The sequence below is a fragment of the Lethenteron reissneri genome, chromosome 18 (assembly GCF_015708825.2).
Source record: "Lethenteron reissneri isolate LAM-NWPU_2019-01 chromosome 18, ASM1570882v1, whole genome shotgun sequence".
In the NCBI taxonomy this organism is placed as follows: Eukaryota; Metazoa; Chordata; class Hyperoartia; order Petromyzontiformes; family Petromyzontidae; genus Lethenteron; species Lethenteron reissneri.
Genome location: NC_083796.1, coordinates 12,856,502 through 12,881,397, shown reverse-complemented (window position 1 = coordinate 12,881,397; position 24,896 = coordinate 12,856,502). Strand labels below are relative to the sequence as shown.

Here is a 24,896-nt window from a genome sequence, read left to right as displayed (position 1 = left end):
ACTTGTTCAAGGATTACTGCATTGATAACCGTGGAGTTCATTTACATGCAAATAGTGGCATCGGCGGTGTTCAGCATTATGTCTGCTGTAAACACACGGATCCTTCTGATTAAAAAATACATTCCCTTCTTTCTAACATTTTTAAGCCCCGAGTTTTATTCTCTAGCAATTACCCAAACCAAGAAAACAATTGCAGAGAAAAAATAACATTATATTAAATATGCATTTTATCCACACTGGAAGAATGGCATTTCTATGAAAGAACATTAAAAAATGTTACTTGCAAACACATCTCGAATTACTCAACTAGATTGGTGTGGCTTTAATTACATTTTTCATTTCCTAAAGAATTTCCAAAGTGACCAAATCTAACAAACAGTTCTGGCTTAAAGAATTGGAGTGTTTTTGTCATTATTTTAACCTCTCAATAACTGAGCTTCCCATTACTAAATTTTGTACAGGACGATTCCTCCACCTGGGATCAATGGTTTCCCATACGAGAGCACAGGCATCGTGAGGTGTAGCCGTGAAATGAGAGGGGGCATCTGATGGAGGGATCTATCTTGAAGTGTCCACAATGTTCGAACCGGAGTCTGTGAATCAAAAATAGAATCCACACTGGATCCACCTGGCCAAGCATCACAATAGTTGAAAATATGTTTACACTAAACATTGTATATTTACAAATGTATGCCACCAGAAGAGACGAAAGGAGGTCCCGCAAAAGGACAAACACCAAGATGCATCCGTGTGTGTAAGTGGCGATTAAGGGAATTTGTATGAACAGGCAATATTACCAGATTATGTGCAGACATGGCCGACTGGCCAACAGAAGCCCCCCCATCACATTACATTGTCACAGAATATATTTTTACAGATGTACCATCAAAATCTATCATGATTAATTCATTGAGATTTTATACAAGGCTGTAGAAATAGCTATAGTATATATTCCATAAAGTATAAAGGAGTTTCATGGTACAGAACACTCTTACACAATTGAATAAATTACAAAAACCCTTTGGTTTATTGTTTGACTTCATTAGGTGGTGGTTACTTCTTTCTTGTATCTCAGGCATAATTGTCAAGTCTCTGCATGCCTACACACATTCCAAGTTAACTAATCCATAGTTTTCATGTCAAACAAAACAAAGACATCTAAATAGTTAAAATAAACTTTAAAATACATCGCTTTCAAACATAACAGCTATAAGCCCACATTCACAAGTAATAACACAAACTATTAAGAATGTTATTATATGTTGGTGTTGAAAAGCCATCGTGTTGCGAATTACGAAATAATAAATCCAACTCCATGGAAAATCCGCTTCACCAGACGTCATTCCTTGAAGCCACGCCCTAAGCAAGGGCCCAACGCAGCTCAACTGATCAAAGGTTTTTAAAAGCTTCTCTCTAGAAAAATAATAAAGGACAGGAAAGAGAGGCAGTTGTAGGGGCGTTTTTAAGATAAAATGCTGCAAGCTGAAGCAAGCCCAGCCTTCCCAGTTAACAGGATTTGTGTGGCTAAACCTTCCAACCACCACTCCGAAAAAGCACAACTTAATAATTAAACTTTTAAAAGCCCCTAAACACCTAAAAAAAACCTGTGAAACGCAAGTCCCCAAGTGGAACAATGCAACAGGAAATGGAACCCTGCCAAATGCTTTTGTTTGCATTTTCTATTTATATGACACCCCATAAAAATATTGTAATATCTACTTCAAACACATTTCAAAAGGGCTCGTTAATTCCACATTACCGTAAGCTAAATTTCGTCTGTGCTTTTAACTTTTCAGACTCAAGGGTTGTCATTTGCATGTCATGGACCATATTTAATTTCCCAACCCCTGATGAAGAATATGCCTTCAAAGTCATGAAAGTGACGGAGGCAAATCTCTCGTCTGCTATATATGTGGCATGCGCGATAAAAATCAGTCTAGACTCTTCTTATGGAAGGCTGCCGACAGATAAACCACTGCCTTTTCTGACGCTCTAATATGGATTCATGACCACAGGTGGTGGCCTAAACCTGAACCTGCAAAATGTGCCAGCCAACCTGATGACAATGATGGGGGAAAGCCAAATTCGGTATATATTTCACAGGCCTAAATAATACATCGAAGATATAATTTCCTCAGCAAATGTATATTCCTCCATATATTTCCTACCCTCACCAGATTTTTTTTTGTACCGTCGTTGTTTCATGCACGACCAGTATCATAAACACCAAGAATGAACTACAAAAATTCCTCACAACCATTCCGTAGTGATGTGCAAGACAGATTTGATTTAGGGGCACACTCATGTGGTCCAGGAAACGGCATTAGCCGCCGTACATTTGGCCGATGCGCCAGTCGTCGAGGTGCGATTCGTCTCCCGTCAGAGCCACGGCATATTGACGACAGCTGGTTAATACGCCGTGAAGCTTTGCAGGTGTTATTCTTTCAATGTCCAAAAATGAATCGGGCTATCGAGCACGTGGTTAATGGACAGTGCGCTCAGGTGCGTGCGCGCATGCTACGGTCATGTCCCACGTGGTTATATATCCAGCTCCCGACATGCACCACTGGAAAGGAAAGCAATGGCCCTGCAAAAGGGCTCAATTGGGCCATCCGGATGCCATGGAGGTGCAAGCGTGGGGGCATCAGTCTTAGAAACGTGCATGCATATGATCATTGGCGCCGTAACCGTGGCTAACCTGCAGTCATGGGAGACATCTTCATTGATTACAATCCAGCAGGGTTCATTAAAATCGACGTCTATATTATTGCAGTAGTGGTACGGCGATCAAGATAAAAAATAAAAAAGTAGGCTTCCCATAACATCTTTGCTCAAGGACTTTATTAGGAGCTTCTTGAAAATTAGCTAATGTGCAGTGCTCACAATCAGATGTAACTTCAAACACAAATGAATACAATCTAATTACCATGTAAAATAGACGCTGATTTCACATTTAGTCAAATTATTCTCCAAGCTTGGGATAAGCCTCCACATGCAAACAGCTCTAACAATTTATTCTGGGAATTGTTAACATTTAGCAGCAAATATATGCATGCCTTGGGATATATCTGTAATTCTTGCGACCACAAGCAGTATGGGCATGTTTTCAGACACATTCGTGTAAAAAAACGCGGCAATAACCGAGATAAAATGTGTAACATTGAAGTAAGTCACATCTTAAACCAGGAAAGACAGAATTTCCAAAACACGTTTTTATAAGATTTAAAAAATATATATATCACTCGTGAATGTTTATACATTTTCCACCTAGAAAATCTTGACCTATTACACAATCGGATCCCTCTCGACTCCTACTAAACATATTTAGGTATAAATGAAACCCGTTCAAGGCAACCTTACATGGGACGCGAAAAGGCTCATAGCGATATCGCTTAAAATGTGTGCATTTATTAATTAAGATATATCCCATGACGAAGGATAGTGCATCAAAAAATTTGCTTTGGTTTTAAAACATAGCCGTTTTCGAATGTATTTATCGCAGAGAATAATAAAGAGATGTTAAGGGCAAGGCCACCAAGTTGCACCGGTAAGGGTGTTTAATATAGACATTTCGTTGTGTCGGATGTATTTGGTTGAGATTTGGACAAGGCAAATACGATGGTAGGAAGTAAACTGTCATTGAAAATGGATGCATTTAACATACCGCAGTAGTTTTTATTGAGTCAATGAATATGCAATCACTGACATAAATACCGTCTGAGAATTTCTCAGTACAGCTCCCTGAGATGAGGTTATATCTCGTTTTTTTCTTCTTCATAAAACCAAATAGTAAGGTATACAAATCAACTGATACAGTTATTGTGAGAAAAAACTTGTCATTATTAGAACGATACTAGAAGTATACCGAACATGTTCTTGTTCCTGAAGAAACGTTCTATGTTTTGTCATCCTGCCAAAACTCCTCAAACAACCTTTGTGCATGCGTTTCATCATTACTCCGAAATCTTGCGAACCAAGGTCCATCCCCTTTGAAGCAACAATGAGCTAAGCTGAATAGCCGGTGGCAGTAAGCAAGCAGGCACACATCAAGGCGGAAAAGCAGCAGCAATGCATTTCTCATGTAGCCCAACGTTAAAACGGCCGGTCACATGTGCCAAGCCACGGTTTGGTTTTCCACTGACCCAGCTGCACTATTTTTACCGCTAACTTGGAGTGCTCCGCTTCGTGCCATGACGCAAAGCCGCACAGGATTTATAGGCTTTGCGGCCTGCTGCTGACAGGTAGTTTCGCTCACGCAACAGGGACCGGTGTCGCGACACGTTATTTGTTCTCATCGCGGCCTTGTCAGATAGGCAGCACGAGCGCACACGTGCCATATCCGTCAAACAGCGCACACACACGCGCGCGCAAGCATTTGCGGTAGCGTGGCATTGCGGAGGGGAGGGTTGAACGGGGGTGAGAAAGGAAGAGCACCACCGTAATAATCTTTATCTTTAGGGAGCAGCAACCCGGCCGACGGACCTAGTTTTACGTGCAACAACAAATTAATTGGCCCAAACAATCAGCTGTTATCAGCATCAGATTTCAGTTTCAGGTATAAAATCGGGTTGACATTCACTTACAGTTAATTCTGCCCAGTGACAGATTTATACTAAAAGGATAACCATCTGCGGCTTCAGATGAGTCTCAATTTTGCTATACTGTGTTTATATAATACCCTGCATAGCTTCTGGCAAAGGATTAAAACCTCTAGTCCACAAAACTGGTAAAATATTTATTTGAGTGCTCAATTTAATAATTGGAACATAACAAATCCAATTGTACATCAGACCAGCCTATATAGAAGTTCAATGAAATACCTTCGCCATCTCTCTGGAACACATAAATGTACTTCCAGCATAAAAGTGCATGGAATGTGTATGAAACAGATGAAGACTTGCATTGTAAAAAATTTAATTCAAAGCATTGCCAAAAACTGCTTGTGTGCGGCGAGCATGATTTGTATTCTCCAAAACAATGCTGTATCTTTGGCGAGATTGTAGGTGATGAAATTTAAAGCCAAGCCATGGCACATTTTTCTTTACATTCTCTCTGCTGATAAGTGGGGGGGAAATATGCAATTGTTCCACATATGCGTTGCGATTAATGCATGCAGAATCCCTCGCAAACAAGCATTTTCTTTTTAAATGAGAGGAAGACATCACCAGAGTGTCGGTAATGAGATTTTGATAATGCTTTAGCAAGCTGGTCAGTTCAGGATGATGATAGGAGGGCCTACACATATCACTCGCCACTGATGTTAGCCATGGGTAAGAATCAAATTCAGATAACCGAGTTCATAGTAGTGCGCATTATACCGTTGTACCACCACTTTACTTGGAGTACTGAGTGAACAGCTGTCAAGAACAGTACAGCATGCAAGGCAGTAGGTAGTGTATCAACCATTAAACGGTGCAACTTGAGAAAAAGATACATTTCAAGATTTCTAACATAATAACTGGACATAAAAATAATCTAGCTACGAAGAAATGCTCTTCTGCTTCACGGCTCGTGATGAAAAGTGAGGTTGCTGGATGATCACGTGACAGGCTTACATATTCCAAAAGAGATCTTTCCGTTTCAGAGGATTCTACTCTGCAGCTGGAGTTGGTGCTGGGAGCGTATATGCGAACAGTAATAAATCTGGACAACCCAAACACTGACACCAATATAAAAAAGATGACTCAACCGAAGGCAAGTCCAGACCAAATTCACGTAATAATTGCTATTGTGCTTGGCTAGGAATGTATGTCTTTTGGATCATACTAAAGCACCTTGCAAGCATTCAACTTTCACTCCCCTCACTAATATACAAAGCACACAAACGCAAGAACATCCTTAGATGACCGCATACAAGTAGGTGCTAGTGTAAGATCCACTTCTTACAGGCGGTGACATCATTGGCAACCAGCCAACTGCTCATCTGTATATGCATGTAAAAAGGCTGCAGATGAAAGTATACATGGTCATATGGCAAATAAAAATTTCATTTTTAAAATCGTTTACCGCATCTCCATAGTTCTAAAGCTATGTATGTATGCACAGGCAAAGAAAAAGCATTGGATTCACTCATCCATAAGGACTTGGAGTTGGCCAGTCTTATAACGAAGCTTGTTCACTCAATGCGCAGTTGTTGAGGCATACACGTACTGTAGCTCCAAGTCAGGATTGGAAAAGAGCATCCACCTTTAAGCAACCCACCAATCCCAGCGCCTGAGCAACCAGAGGCTGTTACAATGTCTGACCCTGCCGCATGATACCCGGTGGTCACATAAACATGCTAACCCCGCAATGTTAAATTGTGAAATATATAAATAATGCGATCTGCAAATTCAAGATAACTGCAGGGGTTACATTTCAGCCAACAAAGTAAACCTGAAAAAACGTCATTAAAAATCGCTCAAATGAAACACTAAAAAAGGCTTGTTATTTTGCAATTGGGATAAGAAAAAAAAATGTTACATGTTTATAGCAGGTCCAGGTATGCTTGGCTTCCAAAGATTAATAACATTATTACGCGATTGGTACACACAAAAGCATTTCTACAGAAAGAGGCATGCAATTTTCACGTAACCTAATCCCTTCGCTGGACCTCTAAAAAACCCTGAATTTGTACATGACTGGCGATAAGAATGGTTATTTAAAACGAGACAAATTTTCATGCAGCCATAATTCATGAATCTTATTAGGCCCCAGCACAGAGATGCAGAAAACATTCTTTACAGCTAAATTTAGTTTCCGTGCTATATTTCTCATCCTCTGCGTCATAACCCAGTGCATAGCTTTTACCAAACTAAACCTGCCCTGAATGCCACATATTCAAGGCAAAGTTCCATACATTCATTCATCGGTTCATTGAAAACCTACTGCAACATTTCATACATTTGATGTAACAAAAACTATTCAAAAATTCTGCTAAAAAGTTTATGTCTATTGCATACTTTTCATTTAGTAGTTCTCAAGGAATGCTTGTATTAAATGTAAACAAAACAGCTTATTGTACATTTGCTGTAATGTTCAATACTTTCCTGCACGCATCATGTTTTTACCGATTTTTTTTGTATCAATCTGTACTCTTGCCTTTCATGGCACAGGTATCCCATGAAAGATACTTTTGGCGTCCTCTGGTCTAACACTGTTTGAGACTAGGCTCTAAAGAAAGATGTCTCTGGTGTGGACCAATCAGTTTCCAAGACAGTGCACATAACAGACTGCGAGACAAGAAGGCTCACCTGATTGAGTCGCTCACCTTTCTCAAGAGATGTTGCGACAACAAGGTAATACCGATCGCATTTACACTCGCATCTGCTGCTGTCACTTCTCCTCCAACATATATAACCTCTTGTTGTAACAGCTCTCTCGCTGTGTTCCTCCTGGTTCAGCAGTTCCACTGCTGGATTATTTTTTCCACCTGAGGACGACCGCTTGTGTTGCCATCGAAACATCGTGATATATTATTTTAGATTGTATTTTCTACCTATGAGACTCTACCGAAAGAACCAAAGAGAATGCACATACTGTCAGAGCATGTTTTTTTTTTGCATGTTCACCACAAGTATATGTGGTGAATGCAGACATGATTCCTTGCAAAGGTTTCAGTTTGGTGTTTTAACATCTTAACACCTGTTTTATTGCCAGAAAGGGGGAACCCCTATCATCATACTTTTAGCAGTCAGACAAACAGAAGACAGAAAATGGAGATAACGTTAACGCATTCTTTTACAGACTGGTGTATGCAGATTACTTTCACATTTATACAAATGTAATCATTCCAGTGTGGATATTTGAAGCGGGCACAGTAGGAAGAACCACGAGGCTGGGGGAGCCACGATTCTGAATTTGACCCCGAGTGTGGTCACTAAGTGCTCATTAACAGTTTTGATAAGATAGCATCTACCCTCACCACAGCACTGCCAGACCGCATTGCAGTGCTTGCAGGAGCCATGTCACTTCTCCCACTGCAATATGACTATGAACTCCAAAACACGACGTAAAATGGCTTAAAATTCAACTTCTTAAAGTAGGGGGGCCACAAAACGACATCACTGCAATCGCATAAACAATATTTAGTATCTTATATATATGATTACCACCATACCGAATGGTACAGTAATATAAAAACCCACCCAACTGAGAATTGACACTCTCCTTCACAACACGACAGGCTGTATGTAAAAAGAACAAATGTAAATTGCTGTCAAGCTGATCGATTGTGACACACTACTACATTGATGTGTTTCAAATTAGAGTCAATAATGCTTCAGCATTATCAATATTACAGACAGCTTCGATCCATAGCTTAGGGTGCTGCACTCCAATACCCAACATTTGTCCAGAGCTGTGAAAACAAATCTAAGACAATACTGCCTTTGCCTCCCCCCGATTGCACAACTGGACAACAGCCACAAACAATAGAATGACTCAGTTCAGTATGTTAACCGCACACGGTAAACACTCATACATCATTGCACACCCTATCTGTCGCATATTTCTCCTGACGGTTGCAAGTGGTCAAAAGGCAACATATGATGGAACAACTGCATTCTTTGCCGTATTCATTTGTAAAGTACAGCAATTACTTTATGCCCCATTCTTACATTATTCAACACCTGTTTCATGAACTGCTTATTTTTAAAAGCATATAAAACACCAGTGCTCTAAATAATAAAATGCAAGCGGCACACTAAATACTGCATTAGATGCAGTATTCAACATTTCAATGTCAATCAGAGTCTTGAAAAGACACTGCCGAGATTATGGGGTGAATTTTGGCAAGAAGCATGGTTGGTATAACTGTACCGAACCAAGTTTATCCACTAGCACCACAGCAATGTGCTCAAATGCCTAACCTCAATTTTCATTATCTCTGCTTGTGCCCAGTGAGTATTCCCACAAAAATTATACAGGTAGGAACAACAGTTCCACACTGCCCACCAGGGATTATTTGTCTGTCATGCATAGCCCCTCCCAAAAATGTACGCTCCCGGATTGGTTGAAGTGCGTCACGTGACCGCGAGCTTTCTGTCGTACACGAATGCGCTGTCCAACCAAGTTCCTATCTGCCCACTTCGAAGGAACGTGTTATGGATATCGGGAACAAATGTTCCGTGGGAACTACTTTTAAATGGGCCATTTGCATTCTTGTCAATCGACCAAGTGTGCATGTTTCTGCACCACTCTGTCCAAAGCAAGTACTTCACCCATGGTTTTGTAAGCCGTACCAATAAAAACTGAGGGCAAGGCCTGTTTCTCTGTTGCTTTCCCAACGCAAAAGCAAAGAAGTCATAAATGTAATAATGGCATGCACATCAGGTTTCAGAACACTGGGCTAGGATCGTAAAATGTATCCCATATGGAATTACCCTGAATCCTGGTAACACAGGATGCAGCTAGATTATTACGTTGATTAGGACATTGTTAAGATTACGCAGACTAATTTTTCCAATGGGATATATTTCTTTTTACCGGGTGCAAAGCCGAGAGCCAACCTCTGCATCACGGTCCCCTCGTGAGATCACTGGGATAGCAATACTATATCTATGCATTGTGGATATCGATGTAAAAGCATCTCTGAATGAAATACTGCTTCCACATCCTGCCCATCATTATAAAGTGTTCTATTCGTAGACTTGTGTGTTGAACTTCTTTCGCACCGTACGTAGCCAACCGTTGCTCAACGGAGGTGTGGGAAGACGGGTCAAAGGCACAATTATCTCCTCCATGTTGCTGTCATTCCACCGATCTCTTCATCTGTCCGTACATCTTTCATTGTTCAACATTGTCTAGAATTGCCATTCTTTTCCTTCCCCTTGGCATTTTCCCCAAAACATCGTCCCTCGGTCGCCTGCTTCAGCAAGCCATTCTCTCTCACTACTTGCCCAATCCAGATTGTAATCCCCTTCCTGATTGATTAAATATGGCATCTTACCAAATGCCTGTGTAAAGGGAATGGTGGCTGAATGCCTTCATCCCACCCTCTCTCAAAAATAGCAAGATTAATATGATGCATGTCGATATACTAATGACATGTTAAGATATAGTGCTCACTGTGTATAATTCCACATTTTGTGCAATGTTTCATCAGAGAGCCTGTTTTTATTTTCTATTCAAGGCAATCATTATGAAGCGAGAGGCGCATTTACGGGAATGCCGAAATGTAACGTGTCGCAGAAGATACTGGTATACCACATGATGTAAAATGAAAGCACCCATGATGCATTATACAGCTATAGAAAAAAATATATAATACTCTGAGCTATTGTATCCCTGTATACTCCATCAGGAATCCCTTCCTTCAGAATTCTTTTGAGAGATCATCTTACTTAAATGTGCACGGGAAGAAGAAAGCGCACGTAATTAACACAACCCGGCCGTTTCCTAACCGTGCACAAAGAGCTTTATTCATTCCCACACTGATGCCCCATCAGGAGGCGTTTTTCAGTACAGGAAATGTAATTATCTGCCATTTTCTTCTAAACATTTCAAAAGCAGCCCCCCAACATGCGTCAGTCAATCCAATGCAATGAATAAGATAGCAATCAATGTCCTAAATATGACAGTCGTTGCATAAACATCTACACAAAGCTCAGTACAGATTGTACCAATTAAATTTTTAAATGGCCTTTGGAGACTAGACTTGACCTTGTGGAAACTTGGCAACCTACCTATTGTACTGTTGCACGACTTTTGTACTAAAATATTTAAAATGCTTGTAACATTTTCATTTTGCTATTTCAGTTTCAAAAGAAAATGTACCTTCAACAGCTTAAGTCACGAAATTAAGTTATAAAAGAAAATTGGAATTGTTTTGGACATTCAGTGACGAGATAAAACAAAGTTGCATCTGAATTACTCTGAGAAATACAGCTGGGCCTGGATTCTTTCATTTCTAGACGAAAAAATATCTGCAATTCGGTCACTATACACGAAGAGAACTATAATCATGATTTTTTGACGTGTTCGAATAATGTTGCAAATGGGATGTAAGATCATATTGGTAGACTCATGATTGTTATCACAGGATTTTAAACACCGATTTGATATCAAAACCAATGTTAAGAATGCAAGCCAAAGGGCTGCGCAACCTCATGGGCGACCTGTTTAAACCCTATTTAATGAGATATCACAAACCCGGCAAGAGAATAAGGATTGTGTTTGAGTAAATATTTTAAAAAAACAAAGACAACTCACGTCTTGTTTTTAGCGTTTGAACCTACACCTCTCAAACTGCAGAAAGTGGTTTCATCTCTGATGCTACAACATACACATACATAGTAAAGAAATTACCATCAAGTTAACATATACTTCAAAGGGGCTTTGGATGGATACTTTATACCCGACGATGATGAATGGTGACTAATGACGATTGCCATTAGAGAATTCCTTTCCCGTTGCAGCCAAAATACGAAACGTTGCAAGCCGACAAAAAATATTTTAAATATGTACATAGGCCACTCATTCATGTGCACAGTGTTGCTCTTTGGAACATCTTCAAAGAAAAACACTGACAGTTCTACTTCTCAAAACTATTTCGCACACGTACACACGCACACACGCAAACGCAAAACAATTTCCCAAGCAATGGGATTCACCTTGCATCTCCTTCCAACCGGCAACAACTAACCCGTATGCGCATTCGCGATTTGGGTAACTGCATGTGCAATTTCAAAGTGCGAAGGTGGGAGGAGAGACCACATTGGAAGCTGGAAGATACATAAAAGACCTGCAGAGCAGCTGCAACTGTGGGGAAGTCACACCTCTTCTAGACACATTCCCCCTTTCCCTTGGCCCCAGGGAGGGTGTGGCAAGGGGATGGAGAACGGCTGGGATAGGAAGTCACCTCGGCAAGAAACAAAAACCCTCAACAGACTGCACAAAGGCATGGATTACGAGAGCAGGGATCGCCTGTCCCTCTTCTCTTCCTCCACAAAAACAGCCTCCTCCCCCCACCACCACCACCTCCCCTCCCCAGGCCGCCCGAACCACCCCCGACTCAGAGTTCCCATTCCACTCCCCATCGCAGCCCAGAGGCTGCTTGGCCAGTGGATATCCGACACCTCACATACCACAGTTGTGACCATCTGCTGAGCTCACTGCACCATACTTTCCCTCTCCCAAGCGCTGACATTTTAGATAATTAACTATGTTGCTGGACAAATATGTTTGGGAAAAGTACAAGCAATACATGGAAATGTGCCAAGTAATGGCACATTTAAGAAAAACTACTGCATATCTAAGATCTGACACATCGTGAATGATTCATAACCTGTGTGATTGTATATTTAATATTGTATGAATGGGTGGGGAGTGAATAGTGTCTAAGTGCACTGCTTGACGACAGCCAACGGCTACCATCAGCAGACACTTGAACCAATCCTGGGCCATCTCACTTCACCAACTCGCACTGACCAGCATGGCGAGATACGGTCAAACAATCCCTATGACTGACCAGGCATGGGGAAGGAAGCCTTGATCTAGAAATGGACTGACAAATGGCTGAAAATTATTAGTTTTATTTTTTATTCCCGTATTAACATGTACGCAAAAAATTACGTGCGTAATTTCCACCTACCCGGATGGATAATCTCCAGAAGATGTTTATGTAACGGTTGATACGTGGCATATAGCAAACTGTTACATAAGCACATCGTATAAACACATTTGGGTACAACTACAAAATACTTTTTTTTTGTTTAGCCACAGTAGTCTGACCCTGTATGATCTCATGGCCTCCTTTGGTAATGATGCAAAGGGGTAGCATGATGAATTTCTCTTCCAACCCAAACAGAGCTCACCCTAAACACCAACCCTGCCTTCCCCAACACTAAGGGCTTTCATGAAGAGGTTCACGTTTTTAATTTGCTAATTCACCAAGTCACTATCGTTCGTCTTGTCTTGCAATACCTTCCCCTCTATAAAGTTTGAACAGCAGATTTTAAAAAATAGCAGATCCATATATCATTTTACAAAGATACAGAAATATCTTATCACGCCTTTAATATACATATATTCAAATATCAATAGAAAACACGCAACTTAATATCAAGCAATGTCACTAGATTCGTCAAGGAGCTAGAAGACACCAATACAATTGAGTGTTAAATTAACACATTTCCTTTCGCCATCTGCTGATGAAAACCTAATAGATGCTCGCCACTTCTCGTACTGACTACTGTAACTCCTACGTCCTCCTCAAACCCCTGACTGCAAAACTCCACGTGATCCAAAAAGCTGCCACCAGTATTCAAACTCAAATTTGCAAGCGAAAAAAGCTCATTCTAAAATCCCTTCACTGGCTACCAATATGGTGTAGAATCAATCACAAGATCTCGCCGACTAGACATAACATCCTAAATGGGTTTGCCCCATCTCTGCCTACCTATCACAACGCACTACCTCACTTGTTCATACACTGCTCTAGCAGACAAGGCCTCTTGACAAAATCCAATATTAATCTCAGCTGTGGAAGGTGGTCCTTCCATGTCTAGAATTCCCTCCCCCTTGGTCATCCACAAATCCTGACTCAAGTCCTTCCTTCTCTGTCGTCTAGTTACTCACTTAATAAGACCCTCATAATATCCCATCTCTCCAACCATCCACATCCATCCAGTCACCCACCCTCTTTTCCTATAATATTGGTATACATCCCACTTCACACAAAACTTATAGATGTTACATTACTCGAAAATTATATAGTACATTACGTTCACTACAATAGAGGTTGCAGTGTATGTGACGGCGTGTGTGCAGTCACACACTGCTGATTATTCTGCCTTATTTAGGTTTAATTGTTTTTGTTACGTTTATTTATTTTCATCTATATATTTTAATTACATTTTAGTGTTATGCTAGTGGTCATACATCTGGAAATGCTTCTATGTTTGATGCTACATGAATTAAAATTATATACTACTGTTTATCAGTAACATAACAGACTAGAAAGATACTTCTTTAAATGCAGAGAAGCAGACTAAGATTAATGATGTGAGCAAAGTCCAAATATATGAAATAGAATACCAGATGAATGGGTCATTGTGCAAACATCAATATCCAGTGAAAACACATGGTCAAGAAATGGGATCTCTTGTTTGACAGCGCACGTAAGGACAACACGAAAAAAAGCTAATTCCGCATAAATTAACACAGTTAAAATAAGCTGTCAAAATATTCTTTGGGTCTTTCGGTAAAGTCACGTAGATAGGTTGAAAGAAAATAACAAAAAAAATAACAAACTCGATGTTTCGATCACAACACAAGCGATCGCCATGAGGACGAGATGACGATCGCTTGTGTTGCGATCGAATCGTCGAAGTTTTTTGTTATTTTCTTTCAACCTATCTACGTGACTTTACCGAAAGCCCCAAAGAATATGAATTCCTGCAGTCACGAACGCTTTAAGTCAAGATTTAAGCTGGCAAAAGCTCTGCCAGGACATTAAGCTCATATTTTGATTATGATTTCCCATTACATTGAACAGAAATTCTTATAAAATCATATTAAGTACAGTAAAACCTCCATAAGTCAAACTTGAGTATGATGGAATTCAGGAAGGCACGGTTTCCAACTTAATTCATTGTTAAAAATATAACTCCAGCCGGAACACAGTTTGAGCGCTAATTAAGCTACAAGCAGTAGGTTACGTCAACATGCAGTCATTTCACATGCATCAGTCTACCACGTGGTAACACAACATAAAATAATAATTTGCCCAATGTAAACATTCACAAACCAGTAAACTCAAACTTTCAGGAATAATGTACGCTATCCCTGAACCTTGTAATAAATACGTACAAATGGTGGAGTTCAGCACAGCTGTTTTAAAGCTACATACCGATCTGTTAAATGCAATTCGATGCACCTGATCATCCACATGCTCTCAGTGCGCGCTCGCTTGCGTCTTTGAATTATTACATTATAAAAATAAAATTCTTCAAGTCCATCAGATAATCTTTCCATCCTTCCACCTTTACTTCATGGTGATAGTGCCTCATATCAAATTTTACAAGCGTGTTTCGGTATTACTAAATTGGAAATGTTAAAGTGTAAATATATAGTTTAATGGCACTGGACCGTATGGCGCCAGACCTGCAGTCGGGGTGCATCGGGATTGACGACATCATCTTTATCACCATCATAACATGTCATAACTGCATCATGCTGGGCGTATATTGTGGCGAGTTACCTGCATTTAGCAGGCTAGATGTTGATAAATAAAGTATACAAATAATTAAAACATTTACAATATTTTAACCTATTATTATGACAACACTGTGCAAGTCTTTGGTAGGTGTTTAGAAATGTTCAGACATTTTAATTTCATCCATGAAATTAAGATACTTCAGAAAAATGCATATATTTAGCGCGTTTTCAATAAAAACGGTAAAAATGAAATTACACATTCACCTACAAATAAAGACTTACCAGTCGCACAAATAACTTTTCTTATTATTTCACAATCACTTACGTACGTACATGCCAATGCATCAGTGGAATATGAATGAATGGTAAGGTGGTAACTAAAATTGACGTATACATTTATTTTACTTGTTTGTGAACATCAGTATATGAAAAACAAAGTACAATTATAATATTGTTAACATCTGGTTTAGGCAGAGTTATGTGTATACATCCATATGTATAAACATTCTAAACTAGCCTTTTGCCCGTCCAAGGACGGGTGTATTGCAGTAAATCTGAAACTTGCAAGCGAAAAGCAGACCGCGACGTGATATTCATTGCATCAATGCGTTTGTAAGGCTGCGGTGACACAGAGCTATTTCATTTCAAGGTTATAATCCCTTGTTCATCATGACGTCCTTTTTACTTCTATGTCTCAATAGCGTGACGGAGATCACAACGTGAGGGTTCTGCCTTTGTAGTGAGGGTTGTAAGTTGACGCTGAGCAGGGGGGAGGAGGTGCCTCGCCCTCCCATGTGGAGTGACGTCACCCGCTAATTATTATTAATGAGGGGGGGTGTACATGCGGAGGACGTAACCCGTTCATGATTATTAAAGAGGGGGGCTGGTCGACGTGGAGTGACGTCACGAGCAGGACACAGACATTATTGGGTCATTATAGGAGTAAATGTACAATAAACACCATCATTACCCAAAATAAAAACATTTAGTAGTTTTTGACGATTTAGAAATGTGTGATCTGGACTCCGATGATGGCAGACAATTGTCAACAAAAACTATTGTTGTAAATAAACAAATACTTCAACGGAACTGAGACAATTTCCAAGTAAATCTGCAAGCAAAGGTGCTGGATATAAATATCCATTGGTGGCGATTCTTAAATCTGTAATTTACTCCTAAGCTTGGCAGCTGATATGTAATTTAATATGGCTGTTGTATACCCTCTGGCTGAGGGTTATTGGGGGGGATTCGTGCAGATGACTTTTGTAATAGATAGTGGTTTAAATATACAAAGTGGCCACCTGAGACTAAAAAAAGATGACCTTTACCCTGTAAACATCAGTCATCCTTGTATGACTTTTTGAATGATACATTATTTTTTTACTTCATGTTGTATATGAAAGATGACAAGTTGTTGTTTTCACCCCTCAAGTCGAAATACATCATCCAAATCAAACATTGAGTGATGCAGGGAAATGTGTTTGTTTTGGAGTAACAATTTGTTTCACTGCAATTTTTGGGGCATTTTGGTGTCAAGACTTACGTGTACGCACACGTACAACTCATTCCACATCCGGCAGACATCATGCTCATTAGCTCTTACTTCTAAGGCAGTTTTGTGTATGTTAAACAATTTTAATCCTTCCACAATGGATACTGATTTTTACATACATTACCAAAGCATTTAATAAAAATATTGTTATTATTTCGTATGAAGTCCTTATGGCTATTCAGACTTCTACTAGACATATGATCCTTATGGCGATACCCCGGGGTAGCAAATAATACAAAATGGCTGAGGCAATGAAATATTTTATTTCTAGGACACTTTTTCCAGGGGTGTACTTCACTCCGCGACTGGGGTACCAATCAATCCGAAATCAGTGCTACTCCGCGATGTCGAAACGCAGCGAGGACGATTGCGCTGAAACCCTGAACGCTCGTACGCACCGTAGTGCATCGTGTACAGCTCGTCGAGATGAGTCGATTGCCACACCGCCGACCGTCAACAGACTAAACATGACTGCATCACGGACATTATGCGAGAGCCGGGGTACTATGGTACCCCGGGGTACCGCCATATGGTTCATATGTGAAAGAGCTTTTTAGCTAATCGGATTCCTCTAGTATAAATACATCTGAGTCTATCTTTCGTACTTCACTTTCTGAAAACAAAACACCTGATTTTTTGTGCCTTTTAATGATTTCCTGCAAGGCTCTTCATTACAATCCCCCGCCCCCTATGGCCATGTCTACATATTAGAGTGTCCCACAGGGTGTAAGAGCAAATATAGAAAATTTCATGTCATGCCCGAGCACAGCGACGAGGACTGACAAGATGACCAATGGAGCTGCCAACAGATTTGAAGAGACGTCTCTGCCTCCAGGCCAATTTACAATTGTGGAGTCCGCCGGTCAGCCCACGAGGATGACTAATGCCTGTTTATCGCGCGCCCAGATTTGGCACACTACACAGCCTAACTTCAAGCTAACACAGCAACAAAGAATTTAATACTTTTATTATTATTTTGTGATGGCAGCGGGTTAAAGGTTACACTGTATTTAGTTGTTTTCCTTTCAAATAAAACCGTGCTTATCAATTTTCAACCGTGTCTGCAGCCCAGTTTCCCACAAAAAATGTACATATTTATAATTAGCTTTTATAAATTAGAAAAGGTCTTTGTTATATAAGTAAATGTATTCATATACATAATTATTCAAGAATGTATAAACCAGCACAATGCAAGTTTCCCAATGTAATATTTTCAAAGCACACCGTAATTATATCTTCATCCTATATATTACAAATTAAGTTTGGAGATTATCAGAAAAATGTTGAACCATGTACTATTGTAAGGTTTTATTTAAAATAATTTGAAAATGCTCGAGTCTGGCACACAAAAATTGGTGACAAGCAAGGTGGGTAATTTCATAAAGAGACGTTTAACATTGGGAAAACAACTTCCCAGACCTTTTGGCTTTCTGATTTGCATTCATAAATGTTAGATTTATAAGCTCTACCCTACAGGAAAAAACTAAAGGTACATTAAATTTTTTAATTCCAAAGCAATATGCCTACATACATAGGTATATAAATGTGGAGGCGCAGATAATACAATATAAATTTAGATCCCAATTGGCTTGACCAGCAATAATAATCGGAAACTTAAAGAGCACAGTATTCTGCTATATCGTCTCTTGCTGTCGAGTATTTGCTAGATAAATTGGTTGCCATAAAGAAACATGTATTTCTCAAAGGTAGCAACCAATCTTTCATACATCACACCATCAAAATCATCTGTGCGAGTTGAATGTTAGAAAAATATATTCGTACAGTAATATAACTATTTTTACATTCACAAATTCATCAAAAAAATATTCTTCCACACTTGTTTCGTGTACGCTTTTACGCTAATCCTGCTATGTGCGTGCGAGACTGATCTCGGATCATGATTGCTCAAGCTTAGACGTGCATGCTGCGCATCATCCAACGGAACTGCACTTTCCGCAAAGAATGGACAAAAAATCCGTGGAATTTGTCCACTATAATTCAAAATAAAATAGAAACAAATTATTTCAACTATTATGCTATGAAAATGTTTCTTGGACATTTCGTTTTGCTACTAATTATTAGCTTTGGCATTAAAAACGACTGGAATTTGTTTTGATAATAACTGCAAGATTGCCACTGTACAAGATAATTGGCTTTATATTTATTTATGAAGATGTGTTACAATAGTTAAAATATGTTTATTGTATATCACCAAAGGAATCAGGAAATCATTTTTGTATTGTTATATTTTAGAGTGGCTTGTCCGTTATGAATTTTGACGAAAAAAAAAACAAATTTATGAAAAAATGAAATCTTGGATTTTCTATAACTCTCCATGGGAGACGTTACCTACATACAAAGTTAACATAATTATCAACTGAGAATTGGATGCTTTTGTTAGCCCATGCCCAGATATTTTTTCCATGCAATTCAGTGATAGTGCATTACGAATCTGTTTCAATTACTTAAATTCCCATCATTCCTACTCGTAGCTGGACTAAAAATATAAAGAAAGGATGCATCCCTGCACAATCACGCAACAACAAAAATATCTAAATTAACAGGCAATAATGCATTCATATCTGGCCACAAATGGCACAACCCACAACGTAGCTTGTGGGAATCAGGTGTTCAGCTCACGCAGTTTGTCCACACGACCACGCAGTGTTATCCACATGCCTGCACTGATATAAAAGCACCGGTGGAATGTGTCTTTCCTGTGATGGCCGCATGTACATACCTGGTCCGCCAAACTGGCTACTCGCCAGGGTGGTTGGTCCACTTTTCCCACTGTTCACCGGAGGAGAGAACATCTGCAGGCACAGCGCAAAAAACCCGGACAACGGGCAATTTGAGCAATAGCAAAAACAATGGCATTCATGAAATAACTTTTTGTAGACTTATCGCCACATGTTAATTTCTTACATTTATACTTATTCATTTTATTTAACTCCTTCCCAACAAATATGTTGAAGGTCAATATATTTTTTATATAATTTTACCGTAAAGTTAAAATGTATTTTATACAAACCAGGAAAGGCTTTGTATTTTACATTTAATAAAAGAGCATAACTATTCAAACTTGTCCAACACTTACACTTAATGCATTTCTAATTGGTCACTTTGGAAAAAAGAAAACGATGTCACTGTCCACAGAAACAATCAAAAGAATATTTGCGAGCAGCTTTCATATTAAGCGTGGGAAAGCATTAAGCATGCAGCAATCTCGAAGCAAGTCTTGCATTAAAAATATGTATCAGCAAATTAAAATCTCATTTAAATATGCAAATGATTCAAAATCACAACAGAAGTGCTGGTGGTTCTAATGGTTTTTTTAAATATCAAGACAATTCATCAGCTCTATTGATGTTGTTTGTTAAAGGTCAATTAAAATGGGCCCAATTTACATATGCAAATGAAAGCTTGTGCAGATGAAGAGATCGGGGCTTCCGTGCCAATGCCGCAGTCATAAGCCATTGAAATCGAAATGTCGATACAAAACAGCGCACTGCCAACTGATATTGAAACAACTGTATATGCATCACCACCTTGAGAAATCCAACACAAATGTGCCACGGCGGGGCCCTTCTTACCGAACAAAACTAGCGCAAAAAGCTATAGCCCCATTCACGTCTATTTTACAAATACAACACCGACAAATATTTACCACTCACGGTACATGAAGCATAAGCATGCACATATATGCGTATTTCCAAGATGGCGGCATATATTTGGCTCGGGTTGAAAACCGTCAATTAAAGCATTAAAGTTAATACTCTGGAGGATTTCAATGAAAAAATGTTCTCTCATTTTTATGCAATGGCACAAATGAAAATAAAAGTCGGCCAATGCCAAGCCCCCTCTGCTCAAGTGGTCTGACAGCACATGCTAACAACGGCAAATCTTTAAATGCCCTGCATGCAGTGTATGTCAAGTTTTTGAAAACCTACTCTGTATATGGAAGAATTGCATGCAGCTTACATTGCATGTGTACATGTATGCCACGTGCAAACCAAATATATACAACGTATACTGTGTAAAGATCGTCTACAAATACAACACATTAACGCATATGCAACACATTCATTACGTGTATATTCACAGTATACATAATTATAATATATACCGGATGTTTGTATGCAATTAATTATAAAGCTATTCAATCCTGTTGGTTGGCGTTACATCTCTAAGACAACTTACATGGAAATGCGAAAGAAAAGCAATAGGTGGAGGTAAAAAAAACCACTGCACGTGACGACCAGTCAACACATGGTACGACACATTAAATCAGACAAAACTGAACGCTTTCTCGGCGCTACTCTCGCCAACTTCCAAAGACAAAACTTTATCCGAAAGATCTGATGGCGCGTCCATGATGCTGCCGATGCCCTACCGCAGTTTAGTCACATCGGGATGGCCACTCTTGCACTCACATCTGACATGCAAACCCATGTTGGCCTCCCCCTTTCCTTACAAATCACATTGCCCACGTCCCAAACACGCCTGAACTACTCTGAGCATTTCAGCCACCATGCTGCCATGCGCAAGGCTCACTCTTACAAACGGGGAGCACAGATGGAACACCACTGGGTCCGTGAGTACACATGTTTCTATTTAAAGTAAATGATGAGTGATTGCTCATGTGATTATTTCTAAGACTCCCTTCACCTACACGAATCTGAATCAGTACTTGTTTGTATGCGTAGCGGGTGGCTCATTTCGTAGAAAGCCTCGGTTAACAATGTTCCATATTACACAATGCATGTATACTGATACACGCATCACCGACAAGTTTTACGAACCTGCTTTGAAAACAAGACCCACGAGTATTTTACAAGATGATATTTTTTTGTCTCTAAATATCAGAGGTAAATGCTGGGTTTAAAAAAAACTACTTGTTTTTAACAACACGTTGCACGCTACAATATCGTCCTTCAACGAGTTGCTGCAATGAAATGCATCGATGCCTATGCGTCCCATTCCGACACGAACAACTTTGGCGGTATCGGGAAGACTACTTGCAATGCATGCTCGCTCATTCGTTATCAGTTTCCCTTAAACAGCGACATGCCAAAGCCATGAGAGCCAGCGGTGTAAACTAACATGCCCACTTTTTAACTGCCAGTAGTGTTTCTTGGCAAAAAATCACAACAAAGCAATCTTCCGTCATTAAAAATGTGTAAATTCCTCCTCTTCGGAACGCGAGTGAAAATCGATGGATGAACCGGTTTCTGAGTCTACACGAACCAGCATGGTGAAGTATGGTCAAACAAGCCCCATGACCGACACGGCGTGGTCCGGGATACCTTCATTATTTATCAGTGGATTGACAAAAAGGGCTATAAAAACTCTCACATCTGACACTATGCACACAAGTATGACCGACAGTGGCGTGGCAAGTTTACGAACAAAAACGACTTTCTTTTAATAACGTCACAATCCGAGCAATTGGGTTTGCGCTACAATGAGGTTATTATACCCGTTAATTGCATTACATTTATAAATTAAATTAACACAATGTTGATAGGCATCGCCCGGAGCAAATCAATTGTTTGTTTCTCGAGACTTAAAAGGGGGTGAGAGCCGCCCTTCCTTACCGCGCTGAAATCCAGCAGGTCATTCAGCTCCTTATCCGTCCCTATGGCGGCCATTCGCTGTGCCGGTTGATTCATGTTTAACAATTATACGCGACCCCCTAGAACAGACATAACGGACAGAAAGACCAGTTCTGCTTTAAATCCACGTACAGAGCAAATAAGAATGAATCTAGTGGGATGGGGGGACCCCCGCTCGTGTAATCATCACGATAGGCTCTATTCCAGCCATGCGGTGAAGCCGATGGCCACTTCGCATTGGCGCGTTTTACGCACGCGGCCAATGCCGTGTTAAGTTATGGCAGCGGGGAAAACTGCGATTCAATTCACAAGAGACGATTTTTTTTTTGTCACACCTCATTCTTTCCTCTCCCCGGTCCGACAGTCGCAAAACTATACCCACACCCGTTGTCACGTCCGCTCGCAATCCATGCATGAAACGTTACAATTCACAACATTTGACTCGACACGAAAGGCGCAATGGTGTGTGCGTGTGAGTATGGTTACGTTCACAGCAGCTGATTTTACGCTTAAGTTGTGGCTTTTAAAGGGCTCGCAAGACTCCACAGCAGCAGCAGCACTCACAAGTTACACATTTGTTCACACGGTAAAAGTAGTAAAAGTTATTTGTACCGCTCGCCACACATCCTCCACTGACAAAGCTACATACAACTTTCCACACCCGCACAATAACATCGCTATTATTAACAAGCCACCGTTGACATTCGAGCAATTTGTGACTTAACCAAATTTTGCAAAGTGTAATATCCTAATCGGTCCGGGCTCAGCCCGCAATACATGTAAACCAGACAGCATTATATACACATATATACATAGAAGCACACACGTACACAATTACATAACATTATATATAAGCAAAACGAAATAATTACGGGGGCTTCACGAGACGAAGCCGTATTTTCGCGAGATGGAACATGTATTTACTGTACTGGGGGCATACAAAACCAACAGAACACGGCTGAATACACACAAAGTATGAACAACACCCACGCTGTACTCACACACTCTGAAAAATAGGCTCTACAGAAAGATAAATAAACAATGCACACACAACGCTAAAACACAACACGGAACCCTCTTACACGACCAGACAATACCAACCATGTTGATGCCAGTCTATGAAGACCCGTTAACTAAAGACCCCGCAGTGATGAGCAGACACATGTAGTAGTATTACTGCCGTCGTGTGACAATTAAGACATCCACACCGATTAATAAACACATGGTCAAGGACAATACCACAATTGTGTCAACACTTGGACCACACAATCAACTCAAGACAGCTAAAAAGCCACTCAACTATACGGGTTACAGCTATGAAGACCCGTTAACTAAAGACCCCATAGTGATGAGCAGTCACATGTAGTAGTATTACTGCCGTCGTGTGCCAATTAAGACATCTACACCGATTAATAAACACATGGTCAAGGACAATACCACAATTGTGTCAACACTTGGACCACACAAACAGCTCAAGACAGCTAAAAAGCCACTCAACTATACGGGTTACAGCTGTGAACAGCACACGAAGACATGCTTCTCCAACTCAAGACAACACAAGATCATATTTTGACAATGGAGTACTTGCTTCTTGTGTAAAAAGGACGAGGTGGAAACGATTCGGGATGTATACGATACTTAAGGAGGCATACATTAGCTACTTTATAAATGTCATCAATTTTTGCAGCAGCACAAAGACAATCGGAAGCACTTTCGCCTGCATTTCTAACACTGCTTATGCAATACCGCATAAACACGTTAAACATTCGAATGTATTTGAAAAGCTTTTACACATTGCAGTAGGAGATAAGTAATGTATTACTAGTACTGTATTCACACGTCACATTATGAAACGTAGCACACAATAGAACACGCGGTACTATCCACGCACTGTACACACACACACGTGGAAGTTTGTAAACGTAGTATTGTGCATTACACTACTCGATTCTTGTGCATTACACCAAGCCGATTCTACAGAACACACATTACGTGGAAATATAAGTTATTGTATACTTAATTACTCTAAAATATCACGGTACACAATACACGTTGAAACTACTGCATAATGCTAAACACAATACTATAACATGCAGTAAACGAGTTCTCATATACATTGATCCAACTATACATTGATCCAACAGACCAAATCGTGACTAAGATGTATATGCGAGCTGTTAGTTGTATAAAGGCAACACGTGCAGAGAACACCACCACAACAACCACGCATGAGTTAAAGACTTTAACAAAGCATGCGACACCCAAAGGCCGCCTATGCACAATAACATTATCATCGTGGAACAAACAATAAGATCAAGCTACAAGAATTGTTAAGAGGATTAACTCGTAACTTTGTATCCATTAAGTAAAACAAGCGGGGACGGGAGAGAGAGAAGGGAGGAGGATGATGATGATGGGGACAGAAGAGGAGGAGGAGGGGGTAGCGATCATCTTGTTACCTTTTAAGTTTCTTTGACTATCCCAACACGGACCATGAACTGAAAAAAAATTTGAAAAAAATAATAATAATAACGAAAAAAACAACTATCGATTATGTAAATCCCGCCGAGTATTTTAAACGAATCGAACAA

At 39.9% G+C, this 24,896-nt stretch overlaps 1 protein-coding gene across 1 annotated transcript in view; it reads right to left on the bottom strand.

Moving 5' to 3' along the window:
- Positions 1 to 22,387, bottom strand: part of LOC133343880 (transcription factor 12-like) — a 175,356-nt gene extending 152,969 nt beyond the window's left edge. The window contains 2 exon segments of the mRNA XM_061553846.1: positions 19,431 to 19,503; positions 22,288 to 22,387. Coding sequence (XP_061409830.1) covers positions 19,431 to 19,503; positions 22,288 to 22,362 — 148 coding nt within the window. The 5' untranslated portion in view covers positions 22,363 to 22,387.
- Positions 22,388 to 24,896: the final 2,509 nt, after the last annotated feature.